The sequence below is a fragment of the Mytilus edulis genome, chromosome 14, assembly GCF_963676685.1.
Source record: "Mytilus edulis chromosome 14, xbMytEdul2.2, whole genome shotgun sequence".
Taxonomy (NCBI): Eukaryota; Metazoa; Mollusca; class Bivalvia; order Mytilida; family Mytilidae; genus Mytilus; species Mytilus edulis.
The window spans coordinates 59511493-59529304 of NC_092357.1; the positions used below are offsets into that span (position 1 = coordinate 59511493).

A 17812-nucleotide genomic window follows, 5' to 3' on the forward strand; every position below is an offset into this window, starting at 1 on the left:
ATTTTGTCATCTGATATTTTGTAAAAAAACATTTTCTGTTTCAATAAATGTTCCTAGCCAAACCAAACGTTTAGTAGGTTCCCACAATGACTTGTCAGCCTTAGGTACAAAGCCACTTCTAACTAAGTCTAGCTTTTCTTATTCAGACACAATCTTGTACATTTCTTGATCTTGTTCTTTACCAAATTCAACATCAAGATAAGTGTTAACTTGTTAGCAATCAGATTGCCATTTCCTTACATGCGGTCTAGTCGGCTTAGTAAAAATAAAACAAGCTGTACTCAAACCAAATGGTAGAACAACAAATTTGAAAAATATAGGACATCCATTATTGGTCCATGAAAAACCTCTGAGTCAGTACTCTGTGTGTGGTTGAAAAATGTCAAAATAATGATAAGCTGGGTGAACATAAAACTTAAACATGGAATTATTCTATTGATGTGCTGTTTACCAGTCTCATATCCTCAAATGTAACGCTCTGTTTCCATAAATGTTTATTTACCGGTCTCAAATCAAGTATCATTCTTTTCTTCAATTTAAATTAAACTGATACAGTAAGAGGATAAAAGACAAAAGGTCGCTTGGTTATCTGAACTATTAAACCTCTATGTAATAAATCTTAAATATCTGTATGTACAAAATCGGAATTATACAAAGCCGATAAATTTTTGTATAAATACGTATTCGGAGAACTAGAATAAAATGGTTTCTTATAACCATCTTTTATAGTATCAATAATGTAGTCATAAGCACCAATATTAAATCAAAATTGGATATTTTTCTCGAGTCTACCTTTAACAATAATATCAGTACCATCTTGCTCATATTCGTAATAATCATGTGTAAAATTTAAAGCATACACATTATCTTAAGAACTTATGTCAAAATAATACTTATCTTTTACAAGGAAAAACCTGATCACAATCTGAAAGATTTTGATCACATGAAGATCCTTGTGATCGAAAAGGATTGTACATGGCAAAATAGGCAAAGAGAGAATCGGGAGAAGTTTTGGATAAAAGCACTGGGTGTCCTCCATCCAGACGGAATCAATAGAAAGAAATAATTAAATTTACAGTCTAGTGTTTATATTATATTCAGGATTTTGGATTAAAATCAATCGACCAAAACTTACCTGTATTATTACTGATCTATGTTTACACCTTATACATTATATATCAGTATTGTTAAAACTTTTGCACCGAAAAAGGCCATTTGTTGAGCCGAAATATTTGCAATTATTGTATAATTTATATCATCTGTTCAGTTTTTCCATCTTTGTGCGATGATATTCAACACGTTTTAGTGTTTTGTTTTCCATCTATTTATCGGTATTGTCACACAATCTTTTAGACTTATATATATATATATATATAGGGCAGAACAAAAACAAATGCGAGAGTTAATTTACAGATCAAACAGTTCTACCTATAACAGTTTAATACAGTTATATCTAAAACTGGTTCTGACAGTTCTACTAAGAACAGTTTTGGGGTAGAACTGTTCTAGGAGAGTTTACAACAGCTCTATGACAGAGTATTCTGACAGTTCTAACGAGAGATCAGAAGTTATATCCACTGTATGATTCCAAAAGAAGATCCTGCATTTATTGTTTCCCTTCTTTTTTTTTAAATCAGGTCGTCATTTTGCACTTTTTTTTAATGACTCAGAGGACATAAGAGAAAAAGGTAAGCACGTGTAACCTGCCCCAAACGTTAGATTGTGTTTACGATAGAAACAAAAAGAAAAAAAGCTGTCTACTTAATAAAACAGAATAAAACAGGTGGGTTACCCCAACCTTGATATCCTTTTCCCAGTCTAGGCGTATCAGTGCATGTTCATAGATCTCCGTTGTAGAAAAACATCTTCCTATATCTATGTGAAATACATCCAATTTGGGGTCCTCATTGCGGTCTGCTTTTAAATCATTTCGATTTCTTTCAGAAACAAATAAAATACAGAATTGTGAAAAATATAAAATTCAACTTTTGAACATGTTCAAGTTCAATATAACTACAGTCATTTCAAAAATTAATTACCTTAATTTACTTAATTGTCATAGTGTTTCTGAAAAACTAATGTGAGCCAATGTAATTGCGCAAACGTAAAAAAAATAATCACAAAATGCGCGCGTTTTTTTTTCTGGACAAATTTTTTTCGCGACAAGTCGAAAACAATTTTTTTTCTTTCAATTTTAGCATTACATATAGTGGCAGCTGAAGGTGAAACAAACAATTTTTTTTTTTCTCAGAATCAAAAACAAATTATTTTTTTCTCCAAAAACTGGAAACAAACTTTTTTTTCCAAAAAAAACCATAGCCCCCCCCCCCCCCCCCCCCCAGAAAATCAAATGGTTGCTGCCTTAGTTTATAATAAGGGGGATAATCAAAACTGCTTGTTTCTAAAAATATATTCTATTTGTGTTGTTGATATGTACATATGTACTTCGATAAATACATGTAGTTTAAACTATTCATAACTGAATTATTCCTTATAAAAGACGATAAAAATCAATCAATGAAATTTAGCCATTATTCAAGCTCTTGTTATTTGTTGTGTTTTGTATTTTCTGTTATTGGGATAAAAGATAACCAGAACGTCCATGGAAATCTGACGAAGACCTTTATATTACTTACTTGAAAATCACTAAAGGTTTGGGGATTTTCAAGATTTAAATATCGATTTACGTAAGTTGTTAATATTTTTCAACGAAATTTTCTTTTTTCTTCTTCTTCCTTTTGAACAATTATAATAAGCCCGATCGTAAAGTCGTCTTGTTTTCTTAATAACGTTTTCGTTCCATTTTATTTTGTACAACGTGTATTCATATGACAGTAGTGAAGCCTTGTTGACCCTTAAGAAGAAGAATTACTTCATCATTGAAATTAAACAAGAAACATAATATAAAAAAGAAGATGTGGTATGATTGCCAATGAGACAACTATCCATAAAAGACCAAAATGACACAGACATTAACAACTATAGGTCACCGTACGGCCTTCAACAATAAGCAAAGCCCATACCGCATAGTCAGCTATAAATGGCCCCGATAAAACAATGTAAAACACGTTACCAAAACTGGCATTAAATTTCAAATTTACCGAACAAAAATTGATCCGTATAAACTTGTTATTTAATCTAAATTAAATTTCAGTTAAATCGTCTGATATTAGTAGTTTCGATAAAAAATAAACGTATACCAAAACTGGCATTAAATTTCAAATTTACCGAACAAAAATTGATCAGTATAAACTTGTTATTTAATCTAAATTAAATTTCAGTTAAATCGTCTGATATTAGTAGTTTTGATAAAAAATAAACGTATATTTAAACGAAAAATTTAACGGTGATAAACTAGATTTAAACCTTTTAAATAACAAATTTAAACTGCTATTATTTTTCATATAAATAACAAGTTTAATAACCCATAAATCGGAATTAAACTTAAGAAAATAAGAAATTTAAAAAAATTATTAAATTTTCATAAACTACTAAAATAATTCTTCATAAATCAGACCTTAAATTTAAAACTAGAAATTTAATTAATGAATAAATTTTGTAAACGTATCATTTCATGCAGTGAGTGTGGTCTATAAAAAAAACATTATACAGAATTCTCTATAAAATTGCTATTCCTAATTCAATTAAATGAATTCAGTGGAATGTCATCTTTCTTTCTAATTTAGTTCAAATTCATGGTGTTGTGTGTTATATAGAATTTATAAAAAAAAATTCTCCAATGCTCACTTAAACTTTCAAGAAAATGTTTAATTGTATAACATGTACTAGTGATAAATGTAGTATAGAATGGTTCACCAGGTTTCTTGGTTAGATCAAGGTTTTCTGCAAGTTTATGTGGTTCTGTAATTTGTTTCGTGGAATTGTTGTGTCCTTTTTTGGAACTTTTGGCCATGGTGTCTTCAACATGTAGACAAAATTTGATTGCCCTTTTTTATGTTGATATTTTTTCTTTTTTATATTTCACCCCTTCATTTTTGAATTTAAATCTGAATGGTTTTGCCATTTATCTATATTTTTCTGGTCATAGAAAGACTCCCAACAACCTTCTCAGACTTGTGTTCACACACGTATAGATGTGTAAAAAATGTTCAACAAAAGCAAAAAGAGCATGCTAAGATAAATTAACATCCTTGAAGGAGCAATCAATGGTAAATCATACAAGTGAGATGTTTAGCTAGCTGTAAAACAAGGTTTAATCAACCATTTCTACATTATAAAATGCCTGTACCAAGTCAGGAATATGACAGTTGTTATTCATTCGTTTGATGTGTTTGAGCTTTTGATTTTCCCATTTGATTAGGGACTTTCTGTTTTGAATTTTTCTTTGAGTTCAGTATTTTTGTGATTTTACTTTAGATATTACATTACTTCCATCACTAACAGGCAAACAAAATATCAAAGTTAAATGTGTTTATTATGATTAACAAATTATAAACAAAATATCATTAATAACAAAATAACAAAATACTGCATCATTATCACAATATTGTAAAGGTATTAAAAAGGTGGTTTATAGCACTTATTTTATAATATTTGTTATATTTGTAAATTTTCAAGTTTGAAGTTGAATTCAAATTGGGGATATTTAATTGAATATGATAAAATATGGTTGTGAGAGTCAATTTTTGAGGATAATTTGACCTGGAAACTGATATTTAGTTGCTTTATGTCTCTTCAACCTCACTCAAATAAATGTAATGTGGTCTTGAATGTCTCAAGAAAAAATTTGGTAATGAACTAAGTGAAAAGAAAGAGCATGTTAAGTGAGTTAGCACTAGTCTTTAAAATATTGATAAAAATCATATTTGTTTTTAGAATTGTAATGTAAAGAGAATGTTAAAGTAAAAAACACCATCAGGAATAAGTAAATAAAATATATTTTAAAATATGAATTTACATAGTTGTATTTCATAAGAAAATACTATATTAAACATGCTAAAAGTAAACAATGTTCTTTCCATATAAACAACTCAAATAATGAACAGAAATTTAAACAAATGAAAACTATTTCTGACCTGCACAAAAATAAAATCAATGCTTTGTATGCTACTTTCTTAAGTGGAAAAAGATGTTCCATACAAATTCTATTCTATCCAATGAAGATTAGAATAAACAATTCTCACAACCTTATAACCTTTTTTTCTGCCATTTTACATTTGTAGTACATCCTTTCAGACATTGTCTATTGTTTTGTCCTCATAGAAAAATTATAAATTCTTTAATATCTGTGTTACAACATAAGCTGATTACATCATTTGTAGTACATCCCTTAAGACACTGTCTGATTTTTTCTTTATAGAAAACTTACATTAAATAATATTTGTGTTACGATCGTGCTGACATGAGCTGATTCAATGTGATTGGTGGAAATAAAACACTAGAGACACGTGATAAATGAGTCAGTTCCTTTGGTAATTTAAGCTTCTCTGGAATGGCTTTCTTTATTTCTACTCTCGGAAGTGATGACTTCATCGTATGGCTTCCCCGTGTTTTCTAGAAAAAATATTAGCTGGTTAAAAAAGATAAAAACTATCCAGATTACAAAAATTGCAAAAAGTAGGATCACAAAGACCCAATACTGTACTGTACATTCAAATTTAAAGTTATAAACATCCTTTAGAGCTTATTTCCCAATGCTTGTATAAAAACAACTTTGGTTGGCTTGTTTGCTTTGTTTGTATAAATGTTTGCTCAAGCATTGCAACTAAGATTGACATCTGCAATCAATAGAGAAAGGCAAAAGTTGAATCTGTTTATATTATTTTTTAGTTTGGTAGGACCTCATCCAAAATAAATTATACATATATAAGGCAAGCAAGCTGACCAAAGTCTTACTCTAAATGCATTAGGAAATAAGCCCTAAAAGGAAATGAAAATGTCTTGAAGATACTACCTTTAAACAGCTTAAAAACTGTAGATCATGGTTGTCTATTTTTTTTCACATTATACTTACAAAAACATTTATTTGGACAATAACAGGTTTTCATTCTGATAATTCACCACCTATACATATTTATGTCACACATTTTGTTTTGGTCAAACAATGTAAACAATATATTTGAAAACTAAAACAGCCCATACAAACATGATAAATTGATGATTTGTCAAAATATTCCTTGCAAGATGAAATTTTGTAAAAAGACATAAAAAATGAACTAATGTCAAAATCAACAATTCATTTTGAACATATTGTAAGTATTATTTATTCTTAGATCTTCCTTTATTCCAATGATGACCATGAAAAAAGAGATGGTTGAAAACATTTGAAGAAAAATATTCAATCTTTAATATTATTCAAAACTCTTATTACCCAATAAATACTGTGTGAATTGAGAATGTGAATAACATTTAATAGATATAGGAAGATGTGGTATGAGTAAAATTGAGAAAGGAAATGGGGAATGTTTCAAAGCGACAACAACCCGACCACAGAGCAGACAACAGCCGAAGGCCACCAATGGGTCTTCAATGTAGCGCGAAACTCCCCGGAGGCGTCCTTCAGCTGGCCCCTTAAAAAATATGTATACTGGTACAGTGATAATGGATGTCATACTAAACTCCGAATTATACACAAGAAACTAAAATTAAAGTAAGACAACTCTCCATACAAGTCACAATTTTTAAATCAAACCATTATAGGTCAAAGTACAGTCATCAACACAGAGTATATACAGTTTACATTAAAATCTCACGTTTTTTAACGCTTTGAACTTAAGAAAATAAGGTTGCATAATTTTTTCCTTCAGAAAGTGTCCTTTCAACAACTTCATGTATATCAAAATTGAAACAAATCATGCATAAATAATGTGCTAGATTGTCAAATAAGCCTTATTGAGCAATACCATGTTTTCCAAAATTGCAATTAACTGCGTTAAATGCACATTCAGCTTAACCCTGCCATGAATTTTGATCCCCTTTTTAGAGGACATCATCAAAGTAACTATTTTTTTGTTCCTTGGGTCCATGTGTACACAAATTTGACTTCACAGCTACATTTACAGAACTAATTCATTCCAGTTGTTTTCATAATAAAAATTATTAAAAGAAGAAACACTCTTACATTAATTTCATGCCTTTTGCTTTTCAGAGGAACTGGAATTTGTTCCTTATAGGACATTGTATGATCAGGAATATCAAAAAGAATAAAACATGAAACCATAGGTGTCAGTTTTGTATAGATCTAGAGGACTTACATTTTTTTATCAAGTGTCATTACAGAGGATTGTATTTTCTAGTCACCATAATCACAAACCAAAGGGTTCTTTCATATGATGATATAAGGATCAGCCTACATGATTTTTGTTTTGGCATTTTCCCATGCTATGTATATATATATAAAAAAAAATCCCTAGATATATGTGATAAAGTATAATACTTTTATGTTTAATAAAAGAACTTTCTCCATTTCTTTATTAAAAAGGACCAAAACAAACTTTCAAGATTTGGCATTAAAATTCGAAAGATCATATCATAGCTGGGAACAGGTGTATTAAGTTTCACCAAAAACTTCCTTGACCAAAAAACTTTAACCTGAAGCGGGAAAGATGGACGGAGAAATAAACAGACACACAGACCCAAAAACATAATTTCCCTAAGAGAGGCATAAAAAAATTCTGGCCTTAATGTAATGGAAAACTTAGTATTATGTTTATTTCTTATTTTTTCCTTCAAAACTTTTGAAAGTGGATTCAAGAAGAAAAATAAGGTTGCAATGACTCTTTGGTCAGATTGTTGTCTCTATGTCATATTCTAAATTTCCATTCTAAATTTTTTAGTATTTTATTATTTAAGCACTGTCTCATTCTTAGACAGACTGACTAATGTGCTCATTCAATAATGTTTACATGCTTCATGCTGTGATTTTTTATAAGTAATTTGTTTGAAAAAACAAGATAATTGATTATACATTTTGCTCTTGTTCATTTCATTTCAAAGTTAGACATGTTTCTCCAATGCTACTCACATTTATGAATTTTTCAGAATTTTCACATTCCTCAAATATCTAGAAATCTTAGAAAATTAGACTGAATATTACCTTCTAGACATTGATTTTTATAAACTTCGTGTATGCTATCTTGTCTAGTAATGTTGTTCATTCGGCAAGTGTTCAAGTGTGGGTACCCTCATATCCTACTTTTAACTTCAAGTTTGGATACCCCAATATTCTATTTTAAACCTTAAAGTAAAATTCAAGATTGAAAATGTGTCAGTTTGGCTAACCAAATATCCTATTTTTAACTTCAAGTAAAATTCAACATTGAAAGAGTGCATGTGTGGATACCCTCTATATCCAATTTTTAACTCGAAATCAAATTCAATGTTAGAAGTGTGCAAGTGTGGATACCCCGTATACTACTTTGAACTTGGTGTCATATTTAATGTTGAAAGTGTGCAAGTGTGGATACCCCATATACTACTTTGAACTTGGTGTCATATTTAATGTTGAAAGTGTGCAAGTGTGGATACCCCATATACTACTTTGAACTTGGTGTCATATTTAATGTTGATATTGTGCAAGTGTTGATACCCCATATACTACTTTCAACTTGCTGTTATATTTAATGTTGAAAGTGTGCATGTTTGGATACCCTAAATATCCAATTTTTAACTTGAAATCACATTTAATGTTGAAAAGTATGCAAGTGTGAATACCCCATATACTACTTTGAACTTGGTGTCATATTTAATGTTGAAAGTGTGCAAGTGTGTGAATACCCCATATCCTTTCTTTTAACTTGATGTCAAATTCAATGACACAAAATTAACGTTTTAGATATACTGATGATAGGCCTAAAAAGAGTAAAGGGCAGTCATAATACTGTAAATTCAAAATTGTTAAATAATTGACAATGGACTTCCAACATCATCAAAAACTAACTTGACAAACTTTAACCTGAAGCTGGACAGACAGACTTACAGACAGATGCAAAGACCCAACTACATGATGCCCATAGGACACATGACAATTCAATAAACTTACTGATGTGTAATTTTGCATCTTTTTCTTGACTAATGTATAATATTTGCAGTATCTTTCATGCTCTTTCTTTATGTAAGGTATACTGATCCGAGATTCCTTGGCAGGCGGTGGTGGGATGGGATAGTCCCATTTATAGTCAGGGGTATAGATTCCTCCTGGAAGATGAGGGAAGTCTGTCATCTCAGTTGTATCAGTCCTGAAAATGATGGAAAAATACATTAGTTGCTTGCAATGAAAAACTATGATTTTCAGTAAAATTTAACTTGCATGCATAATAAATAAACTCATGGTAAATACCAGGATTGAAATTTTGTATTTGTGCCAGAGATGCGTTTCGTCTACAAAAGACTAATCAGTGACGCTCGAATTAAAAAATGTTAAAAAGGCCAAAAATCAAGTACAAAGTTGATGAGCATTGAACACAAAATATTCCTAAAAGTTTTGCCCCAAAACAGCTAAGGTTATCTATTCCTGAGGTAGTTTTTCAAAAATTAAAATTTATTATAATTATGAACATTTCAACATACCTGACAATTATCTGTTTTACTTTACTTTGTGTATGGAAGCCTTTTCTTGAATACTCTGGTTTAGCCTTAATTTTATTGATGTAAAAGGAATCACAAGTGACCAACATCAATGCTCACTGAAAGTCTTTTTATTTTATATGCATCTTTAGTTACAAACAATAAAATCTATGATTAAACAAATACCTTTCAGATCTTCCATACTTTTCTATAATAGCTGGGAGATGACATTTTGATTGGACCGACCGTACAGTGCTGCCCCCTAGTTCAGAGGTTGCATCAGACATGCCAGACATTGCAGAATATCTCTCAGGATAATGGTTACGTGACACAGGTGCTGGGATTGCTGTTGTCCATTGCATTTGTAAAATACCATATTTGGATTGTCCCTTGTCCCTAGAAAGGAAATATTTATTTTATATTCTCCTGTAATGATCAAAGTACAACAAAAGTACATTTCTAAATTACACAAAATTGGTATTTTTATATCAAAACAAACAATTTCAAACAATTAAAAATTAAAAATATTATCTGTGTTTGATCTTGTTAATCAAATATTTATAAGCAACATGTCTTTCCATTCTACAACTATACAAGAGAGCACACTCTTAAATGTCTGAGTCTCGCCTTCTTTATATACCATTGATATATTATGTTGATAGTACTAAATATAAAGCTTTACTACAACTATCACATAAACTAAACATGATCCAAGAAAATTATGTCAAGGTCAGATAAACCAAACAGGAAATACAGGTACAACTTACAATGAACCATGTCAGGCAGACATGTGAACTTTACAATCAATCCATGCATTTAATATAGTTGACCAATTCCTTATAGTATCTAATTTAACCATGAAAACATAACATTGACCAATGAACCACCAAAATGAGGTCAAGGTCAGATGACACCTGCAGTACACCTTATAATCCTTCCATACACCAAATATACTAAACCTATCGCTTATAGTATCTGAGATATGGACATGACCACCAAAACTTAACCTTGTTCACTGATCCATTAAATGAGATCGAGGTCAAGTGAAAACTGTCTGAGGGACATGATGACATAGCAAGATACGCACATACCAAATATAGTTATCCTGTTACTCATAATAAGAGAGAAATTAACATTACAAAAAAAATTAACTTTTTTTCCAAGTAGTCACTGAACCATGAAAATGAGGTCAAGGACAATGTATATGTGACAGACCAAAACTTTGTAACATGAGGCATCTTTATACAAAGTATGAATTATCCAGGTCTTCTACCTTCTAAAATATAAAGCTTTTAAGAAGTAAGTTAAGGCCGCTGCCGCCACCAGATCCCTATCCCTATGTGGAGCTTTCTGCGACAAAAGTCGCAGGCTCGACAAAAATCAAATGAAAAGAGCCAATTAGTAGTTAGTCTTGCAAAGCAAGAAAAGTTACTTGGATATAAAAAGAAAGCTAAAACACTTTATAAGCAGAGTTTAAAACTGTGTTAATACTGCTGCCATATTTGTTATGTTATTGCAAGTTCCATGATTTTCTACACAAAATAAAACAGCACTCAGATTCAGTTTATATTCATAAGATTCCTACCCCTTTTATAGATACGGTAAATCTGTGTTTTGTTTAAGGTAAACCCCAAAATGATTAAGATAAAACCAAAATAATTTGAATAAATAGTAAAAGGATATGCACAAGAAAATTAATTATATTAAAGTCATAAGAAACCTCAAATCAAAAAAAATTGTACATAAAAAAAAAAATTATGTTTTTTATAACTCAATGGATAGTTTTCATTATAAACTTATATACATATACTTTTTTCTGAAGAAAATTCTTTCATATTTAGAAGTTTACTTTATTTTAATTGCTTCGTTCCAGGAAACAATTTCCCCCCCGACATATTTTCGGTATGCAAAGTGACCTCAGTGTGACCCATCTCGTAAAAATCCGGTGATCACAATACGCATGAATGTCCTTAAAATAAACTATTTATGGCGTTAAAATACTAAATCCTTGTGATGTGTTTTAGTCGATTTTAGTCGCTGATGCATGATTTTTTATTATTAATTGGTTTTGGCTTTTAACTAGCTGTCAGTAACTGCGAGTACTCTCAAATCGTATTTTCTTGTTAATTCGACCTGTTGATACTGTTTATAATGCTTTTTTGTTATTTTTTATTTATATGGATCTTGTCTGTACACCAGCTTTGATTATTTGTAATATCTTCAATTTTTCACTTATTCTTACAACATTTGTATAAACTTCAAGATTATAAAAAAAACGGTTTTTTTCTAAAGTGAACATTGATTGGTTAAATATTTCTCAGCCATGTCCTGTGTTTGAATTTGTTTGTTAGCTTTTTGGTCATGAATGTTTGTCTCTAATATTTAATTAACTGTGCATTTGTATTCAGATATCGCAGATCAAATTTATTCGTTCATTGTTTAATCATACGTTTTTTGATTGAGTTAAGTCTGCCAATTGATATTTTATCGTATGTTTTTCTTTGTTGTGATGTTATGCTATTGTTTCAGAAAAAGGGAGAAGGTTTGGATCCATTAAAACGTTTAATCCCGCTGCAAATGTTTGCACCTGTCCTAAGTCAGGAATCTGATGTACAGTAGTTGTCGTTTGTTTATGTAATATATACGTGTTTCTCATTTCTCGTTTTGTTTATATAGATTAGACCGTTGGTTTTCCCGTATGAATGGTTTTACACTAGTAATTTTGGGGCCCTTTATAGCTTGTTGTTCGGTGTGAGCCAAGGCTCCGTGTTGAAGGCCGTACATTAACCTATAATGGTTTACTTTTTTAATTGTTATTTGTATGGAGAGTTGTCTCATTGGCACTCACACCACATCTTCCTATATCTATTATCTGAATTTACATGTTAAACACGTGCTCAATTTCCGTGCTTTTTTGTCGATTGTTGACAAACAGGTGACAATCGTTTAACTACGGCTTCAAAACACTTACTATAATAACCTGCCATATTTTCACAACAACACTGACCGATTGAAAAAAAATTTATGATTATACGAAATTTACACGAAAAAAATGATAAATTCGTGCACAGAAGACTAAGTTTATGATGTTTGTATGCATTGGTTCAAGAATTGGAAGAGAATATTTTTCACCGGTCACTCGTTTCTTATGACTTTAACGATTCTCTGATTGAGTTATTAAAATGCAATCTTTATTAAGAAGAACATAGAGCACTGTTCCTTTGCTTTAACATGTTTTTTGCTGTGCATAAACTAATTCCATGTCATGGATTGATACCCCATATCCTTTTTTTTTTGTAGAGATCCACTTTAGTTATCAACTTGTGGTTATAGACTTTGGAACGAAACATAAACCTCATAAAACAAATAAAATATTCTAATTGATACATACTCATCCTTGGTATGAACACCTAGTTTTCCTGGTATAGATTCTATCATGTGATGTCTTTCTTCTGCTGGTGGTAAAGAACCCTGAAAGAATGAATACAACATCTATATCCTCAATAGCAAAATTATTAATAGCTCAAAAATTGTCTTTCAAATCTCTATACCAATATTGACATTTCCTCTCATGTTTTTCTCTATCATTTCTTTTTTTTACAAAATTACACCTGGTAAACTAGAGGCTCTAAAGAGCCTGTGTCGCTCACCTTGGTCTTGTTCATATTAAACAATGGACACAGATAAATTCATGACATAATTGTGTTTTGGTGATGGTGATGTGTTTGTAGATCTTACTTTACTGAACATTCTTGCTTCTTACAATTATCTCAATTTATTATGAACTTGGCCCATTAGTAACAGTGGAAAATATTTTCTTAAATTTAAAATTTTTTATGAAAAATGTTAGAAATTAACTATAAAGGGCAATAACTCCTTAAGAGGTCAATTGAATATTTTGGTCATGTAAACTTATTTGTAGATCTTATTTTGCTGGAAGTTATTGCTGTATAAAGTTTATCTCTATCTATAATAATATTCAAAATAATAACAAAAAACAGCAAAATTTCCTTAAAATTACCAATTCAGGACAGTAACCTAACAACGGGTTGCCTGATCCATGTGAAAACATCAGGGCAGATAGATCTTGACCTGATAAACAATTAAACCCTGTCAGATTTTCTCTTTATGCTTCAGTTTTTGAGTTATAAGCCAAAAACCGCATTTTACCCCTATGTTCTATTATTAGCTGTGGCAGCCATTTTGGTTGATTGGCCAGGTCACGCCACACATTTTTTATACAAGTTACCCCAATGATGATTGTGGCCAAGTTTGGTTTTATTTGGCCCAGTAGTTTCAGAGGAGAAGATTTTTGTAAAAGATTTCTAAGACTTACGAAAAAAATGGTTAAAAATTGACTATAAAGGGCAATAACTCCTTCAGGAGTCAACTGACCATTTTGGTCATGCTGACTTAATTGTAAATCTTACTTTGCTGAACATTATTGCTGTTTACAGTTTATCTCTATCTATAATAATATTCAAGATAATAACCAAAAACAGCAAAATTTCCTTAAAATTACCAATTCAGGGGCAGCAACCCAACAACAGGTTGTCCGATTCATCTGAAAATTTCAGGACAGATAGATTATGACCTGATAAACACTTTTACAACAGTCAGATTTGCTCTAAATGCTTTGGTTTTTGAGTTATAAGCCAAAAACTGCATTTTACCCCTATGTTCTATTTTTAGCCATGGCGGCCATCTTGGTTGGTTGGCCGGGTCACGCCACACATTTTGTAAACTAGATATCCCAAAGATGATTCTGGCCAAGTTTGGATTAATTTGGCCCAGTAGTTTCAGAGGAGAAGATTTTTGTAAAAGATAACTAAGATTTACGAAAAATGGTTCAAAATTGACTATAAAGGGCAATAACTCCTAAAGGGGTCAACTGACCATTTCAGTCATGTTGACTTATTTGTAAATCTTACTTTGCTGAACATTATTGCTGTATAAAGTTTATCTCTATCTATAATAATATTCAAAATAATAACAAAAAACAGCAAAATTTCCTTAAAATTACCAATTCAGGACAGTAACCTAACAACGGGTTGCCTGATCCATGTGAAAACATCAGGGCAGATAGATCTTGACCTGATAAACAATTAAACCCTGTCAGATTTTCTCTTAATGCTTCAGTTTTTGAGTTATAAGCCAAAAACCGCATTTTACCCCTATGTTCTATTATTAGCTGTGGCAGCCATTTTGGTTGATTGGCCAGGTCACGCCACACATTTTTTATACAAGTTACCCCAATGATGATTGTGGCCAAGTTTGGTTTTATTTGGCCCAGTAGTTTCAGAGGAGAAGATTTTTGTAAAAGATTACTAAGACTTACGAAAAAAATGGTTAAAAATTGACTATAAAGGGCAATAACTCCTTCAGGAGTCAACTGACCATTTTGGTCATGCTGACTTAATTGTAAATCTTACTTTGCTGAACATTATTGCTGTTTACAGTTTATCTCTATCTATAATAATATTCAAGATAATAACAAAAAACAGCAAAATTTCCTTAAAATTACCAATTCAGGGGCAGCAACCCAACAACAGGTTGTCCGATTCATCTGAAAATTTCAGGACAGATAGATTATGACCTGATAAACACTTTTACAACAGTCAGATTTGCTCTAAATGCTTTGGTTTTTGAGTTATAAGCCAAAAACTGCATTTTACCCCTATGTTCTATTTTTAGCCATGGCGGCCATCTTGGTTGGTTGGCCGGGTCACGCCACACATTTTGTAAACTAGATATCCCAAAGATGATTCTGGCCAAGTTTGGATTAATTTGGCCCAGTAGTTTCAGAGGAGAAGATTTTTGTAAAAGATAACTAAGATTTACGAAAAATGGTTCAAAATTGACTATAAAGGGCAATAACTCCTAAAGGGGTCAACTGACCATTTCAGTCATGTTGACTTATTTGTAAATCTTACTTTGCTGAACATTATTGCTGTATAAAGTTTATCTCTATCTATAATAATATTCAAAATAATAACAAAAAACAGCAAAATTTCCTTAAAATTACCAATTCAGGACAGTAACCTAACAACGGGTTGCCTGATCCATGTGAAAACATCAGGGCAGATAGATCTTGACCTGATAAACAATTAAACCCTGTCAGATTTTCTCTTAATGCTTCAGTTTTTGAGTTATAAGCCAAAAACCGCATTTTACCCCTATGTTCTATTATTAGCTGTGGCAGCCATTTTGGTTGATTGGCCAGGTCACGCCACACATTTTTTATACAAGTTACCCCAATGATGATTGTGGCCAAGTTTGGTTTTATTTGGCCCAGTAGTTTCAGAGGAGAAGATTTTTGTAAAAGATTACTAAGACTTACGAAAAAAATGGTTAAAAATTGACTATAAAGGGCAATAACTCCTTCAGGAGTCAACTGACCATTTTGGTCATGCTGACTTAATTGTAAATCTTACTTTGCTGAACATTATTGCTGTTTACAGTTTATCTCTATCTATAATAATATTCAAGATAATAACAAAAAACAGCAAAATTTCCTTAAAATTACCAATTCAGGGGCAGCAACCCAACAACAGGTTGTCCGATTCATCTGAAAATTTCAGGACAGATAGATTATGACCTGATAAACACTTTTACAACATGTCAGATTTGCTCTAAATGCTTTGGTTTTTGAGTTATAAGCCAAAAACTGCATTTTACCCCTATGTTCTATTTTTAGCCATGGCGGCCATCTTGGTTGGTTGGCCGGGTCACGCCACACATTTTGTAAACTAGATACCCCAATTGTGATTGTGGCCAAGTATGGTTTAATTTGGCCCAGTAGTTTCAGAGAAGAAGATTTTTGTAAAAGATTACTAAGATTTACGAAAAATGGTTCAAAATTGACTATAAAGGGCAATAACTCCTAAAGGGGTCAACTGACCTTTTCGGTCTTGTTGACTTATTTGTAAATCTTACTTTGCTGAACATTATTGCTGTTTACAGTTTATCTCTATCTATAATAATATTCAAGATAATAACCAAAAACTGCAAAATTTCCTTAAAATTACCAATTCAGGGGCAGCAACCCAACAACAGGTCGTCCAATTCATCTGAAAATTTCAGGGCAGATAGATCTTGACCTGATAAACAATTTTACCCCCATGTCAGATTTGCTCTAAATGCTTTGGTTTTTGAGTTATAAGCCAAAAACTGCATTTTACCCCTATGTTCTATTTTTTAGCCATGGCGGCCATCTTGGTTGGTTGGCCGGGTCACGCCACACATTTTTTAAACTAGATACCCCAATAATGATTGTGGCCAAGTTTGGTTTAATTTGGCCCAGTAGTTTCAGAGGAGAAGACTTTTGTAAAAGTTAACGACGACGGACGACGGACGACGACGACGGACGCAAAGTGATGGGAAAAGCTCACTTGGCCCTTCGGGCCAGGTGAGCTAAAAATGGGGAGACAACTTACTTTAAGCTGTCCTTCTTTTTTGAGAGTTCGCTTGTCATGTTTTGGAATTTTTGTCATGTTTTCAGAATCCTCTGGTTGTATCTATTTGAATGCCTTGAAAAAATTTGCCCATTGACCTCCATTTTTCTTTTTATAAATCCTTTACATGTATAATGATAAGCCATCTGTAAAAGTCTTATATAAAATTTCAATTATTTTTTAATAGTTTTTGAGAACTTAAACTTGTCAATGATTAAGCTATGGAAAGTCAAGAGAGAATATTTTCCCACCAAAATTTCGATGGCTAATATCTCGAAAACAAGCACACTGACCTATATATTTTTTACTCTTATGATTCCTTTATCTATCCCCTATCAATATAAACCAGTGTTTTGAAAAGCTTATTATTTTGAAACTGAGAAGAGAACTCCCTTAAACTGTAAAAAGTCATATATCTTTCATTTTTTGCAAAATTATGTTTTTCCTAAAAAAAATATACTTATTTTAAGATAATCAACTTTTAGTTTGTTTGACCTTGGGACTATTACTATAAATTATAAAAGGGAGCAGAACATTAGAAAAGCATTTTGAAATGTCAACTATGGGCAAACCATGTCATATACAATGTAAATTAAAATGAAATTCTTCTTTTGCCTCTATATAAAACATATAGCATACAAATAAATCATAGCCTGAAATTTTAAACATGCATAAAGCATATATATTAAAAAATCTCCATCAAGCTGAAAGGCAAATTGGCAAAGTTTTGGGACTCTGAAGAAATAGTCTAGAACTGCTACTTATTATTTTTTCAAAATTTCAAGGATTCTTACCTTATGCCTACCCACTTTGACTGACTTCAAAAGTCTTAA

At 31.4% G+C, this 17812-nt stretch overlaps 1 protein-coding gene across 1 annotated transcript in view; it reads right to left on the minus strand.

Moving 5' to 3' along the window:
• Positions 1–4416: 4416 nt before the first annotated feature.
• The window catches only part of LOC139503749 (uncharacterized), a 42055-nt gene continuing 28659 nt past the window's right edge, over positions 4417–17812 (minus strand). The window contains exons 13-16 of the mRNA XM_071293601.1: positions 12917–12996; positions 9712–9921; positions 9002–9197; positions 4417–5514 (exon numbers count right to left, since the gene is read on the minus strand). Of these exons, the coding sequence (XP_071149702.1) occupies positions 5347–5514; positions 9002–9197; positions 9712–9921; positions 12917–12996 (654 nt within the window). The 3' untranslated portion in view covers positions 4417–5346. The remainder of the gene's footprint in view (positions 5515–9001; positions 9198–9711; positions 9922–12916; positions 12997–17812) is intronic.